A 3,107-nucleotide genomic window follows, 5' to 3' on the forward strand; every position below is an offset into this window, starting at 1 on the left:
TCACCAGGACTGGAGACTTACTAGACCTGAACACATGAGTAAGGAGAAAGCAAAGTTAGTAAATGAGATGGGTGAACTAGAGGAGAAACAGGTAAATAATGAATTCTCTTCAAATATGCTGAGCTGGAAGTAGAGACAGATGGTAGCAGAGAATTGCCATTTCTCATCATAAACTTAGTTACATACTATTTGCCTTTTTAATCTATATAACTTAAGGGAAATTAAAAGTCAAAAGATGTCAGGGTTCAGAGTAGGAGAGGAAAAATAGAACTATCATAAATTGGATGTTAATAAAGGGGATCATGACTTTGAAATATTTTGATTCTTCAAGTAGTACATTCCCATGTTAAAACCCCAGAAAAAGATAAATTTTGGTGTGTTCTTTAATGGAATACTGTTCAGGAAAAAAAAAAAAGGAATGAACTACATATAGGTGACATAATGGATGAGTCTCAAAATAATTACTCTTGAGTAAAAGACAGGTAAAAAAAAGAGTACATACTGTGTGATTCCATTTTTATAAAACTCTACAAAATACAAACTCATCTCTAGTGACACCGTCTAAGTGATTGTAAGGAATGAGGGGGCAGGAGTAGTCTTAAGGAGGCATTTGGGGAAACTTGGATGAGATGCATATGTTCATTATCTTGATAGATGTATACACTTAAGAAATTGCACACGTTAAATGTGTGTAAAGGACATATTTCTCCAAACATTTTATTCTCAGTGGAAATTTATTAGCTTTTTACAGCTAAATTCTTTTAAAAGTCTTCCTCTTTCTCTCCATCAGTCAAGGTTTTAAAAGTAACAACAACAGAAAATTCACTTTGAAAAATCAAAAAGCTAAGTCATAAAATTGAGAACTCTGGCAAGCATAAACTAACCAAGGTTGCTTCGCTAAGTCGGACAATTGTAAACCAAAACAAAAAAACATAGCTTATTGCAAGTACATGCATGATTTCTGTTATTTCAGTACTGAAACTAGTTACTGGTTCCCTTAATCCAACCCATCCATCTCTGAAATTTCCCCAGGACTTGCCAATGTGCCAGGTTAAGATATACTGCACTAATTTAGTTTTCCTCTTACATATGTCTTAAATAAACCTATTAAAAGTACTTCACCAGAATGTACTTAAAGTAATTTTACCTCAAAAATGATAAACTTATTCTGTATGGACGATCACATGAAGATCAAATCAGTTTTCAGTTGCAAAGCACATTTAAAACAGTAATTTCCAGAAAGAATATGCAGATGATTAACTAGAAGCCTGAAAGTTCAGAATACTGTATGTAAATAAATAACATAAATCCCTTAATAACCTTCATGTAAGTGATGAAAGACAGTAGACAATTCATATCTCTTAGCTTTGACAAAAAAGATTAGGTTCACATCTCTGTGCTTTTGATCAAAGAGTGGTTTGTCCAAGCCAGGAAGGCCACTTCTTGCACTGGTGACTCTGCAGCTTAAAAAGGAACCTAATACCATAAGGAAGGAAAAGAAGCCTACATGGTCAGGCCAGCAAATCAACTCTCACGTCCTACGCACCATGAAGGGAGAGTCATAAAATCTGAATCTTGGCAGCACTCGAAAGATAGACCAGCAAAACATTTCATAGTAGGGATTTACTGTACTTTAGTCTTAGGAGAATAAAGACACTGGAGTGATTAGTGAATGGCATAGCAAGCTTAACAACCATTTGAAAAAAAAAAACCCCAAAATTTAATATATATACACATGTATTCTGAATTACAAAATATTTTGAAGTAATGAGTTCTAACACAAGGTCCTCAGATAGCTTGTTTTCTAGGAAACAGGGCTAGCTCATTTGTCTTCATTCCACCAAAATCAGGGCATCCCATTTGAAATCAGGTCTCCTAAAATCCTACACTGACAACACCCAGCTGTATGACCATCATTACAGCAAATTACAGATTCTCTCTGGGTTAAAAGTGTGTGATTTTAAGATATAGAGAAACCAAAAATTTTAGTCCCACGCTGTCTATGGTTTAAGCAATAGCAAGACCATATGAGTTCCACGTAATCTATACTTCCTTCCAGCAGCTTCTCTTGATAACCATGAATGTTGTAATTATTTTTTAAATGACAATAGCAGATTATGCAAAACGTGATATTCTTAAATTTGTTCATGTCTTCAATATAATCTGTCCTCATTAAGCCTCTAGAGCATATTGAGCAGCCATTAATGATAGTTTTCCCCCCATGCTTTTAAAGATGATAAAAATGTTTTATATACCTATAGGTGAAAATAATTGCAAATAACTGTTACTCTTAAATACACGTTAAATATTTGTAACTGTTATTCCTAAATATACATAAAATATCCTAAAACTGACTATATATGGCAGTTCACTATGGGGTTGGTTGATACTTTGGTACCTGAACCTTTTCACTGTTAGTCATTTTAAATTACCATTAACTTTTCCAAAAAGTTCGTTCTATAACACTAAGGGATACATTCCTTTAAAACTGAAGTAGCACTGGGTACTGTGAATCAAACTAACTTTGTCATTATTATTAAGGATTTAAAAAGTGAAAAATCATACTTAGATATTCAGTATTCCAAAAATTACATTACCGCATAAAATAGAAAACATGAAAACCATGAGGATGTATAGAAAAATATAGCAGAAATACTCAGAAAATACTAGGAGAGGTTGTTCTCCATAGTGAAACTATGAGTAGATTTTCTTTATTTATCTATTGATTTTTAACAGGGAAAAAAAATCTCCTTTAAATAGTTGGCTTATAAAACCTGTACGGTGTCCCTTCAGGGTAAGTCACAAAGATCATGATGCTAAAGAAGGCACTACGACGCATCGCACAACCGAAACATGGCGCAAATAAATCCCACTTACTATAGTAAATCAAACACTCAGTCCCCAAAATGCCAACACTCTTGCAATCCCCCCGGCCCACGTGTACACTCTCTGCATTGAAGGGAAGGATTTAATTGTTCCTCCTCAAGAAGCTTACTCATAATCGCTACTCGCAGACGAATATGAACCCGAGTCGCTGACATGATCTTCAAGATCACAGTCCTCATCTCCTTCCTGTGAAGGGAGGTCTCCAAGGAGCTCCTGGGGAA

At 34.8% G+C, this 3,107-nt stretch overlaps 1 protein-coding gene across 5 annotated transcripts in view; it reads right to left on the minus strand.

The window, feature by feature from the left end:
• INTU (inturned planar cell polarity protein) overlaps nt 1–3,107 on the minus strand; it is a 58,591-nt gene that overhangs the window by 54,953 nt on the left and 531 nt on the right. For 3 of the 5 annotated variants that reach the window (XM_023531816.1, XM_023531818.1, XM_023531817.1), the window contains exon 2: nt 2,996–3,107. This exon is cut by the window's right edge and continues 1 nt beyond it. The exons of the other annotated variants lie outside the window; for them this stretch is intronic. In XM_023531816.1, the coding sequence (XP_023387584.1) occupies nt 2,996–3,107 (112 nt within the window). The remainder of the gene's footprint in view (nt 1–2,995) is intronic. 5 annotated transcript variants of the gene reach the window in all.

This window comes from Pteropus vampyrus, unplaced genomic scaffold (assembly GCF_000151845.1).
Source record: "Pteropus vampyrus isolate Shadow unplaced genomic scaffold, Pvam_2.0 Scaffold73, whole genome shotgun sequence".
NCBI lineage: Eukaryota > Metazoa > Chordata > Mammalia > Chiroptera > Pteropodidae > Pteropus > Pteropus vampyrus.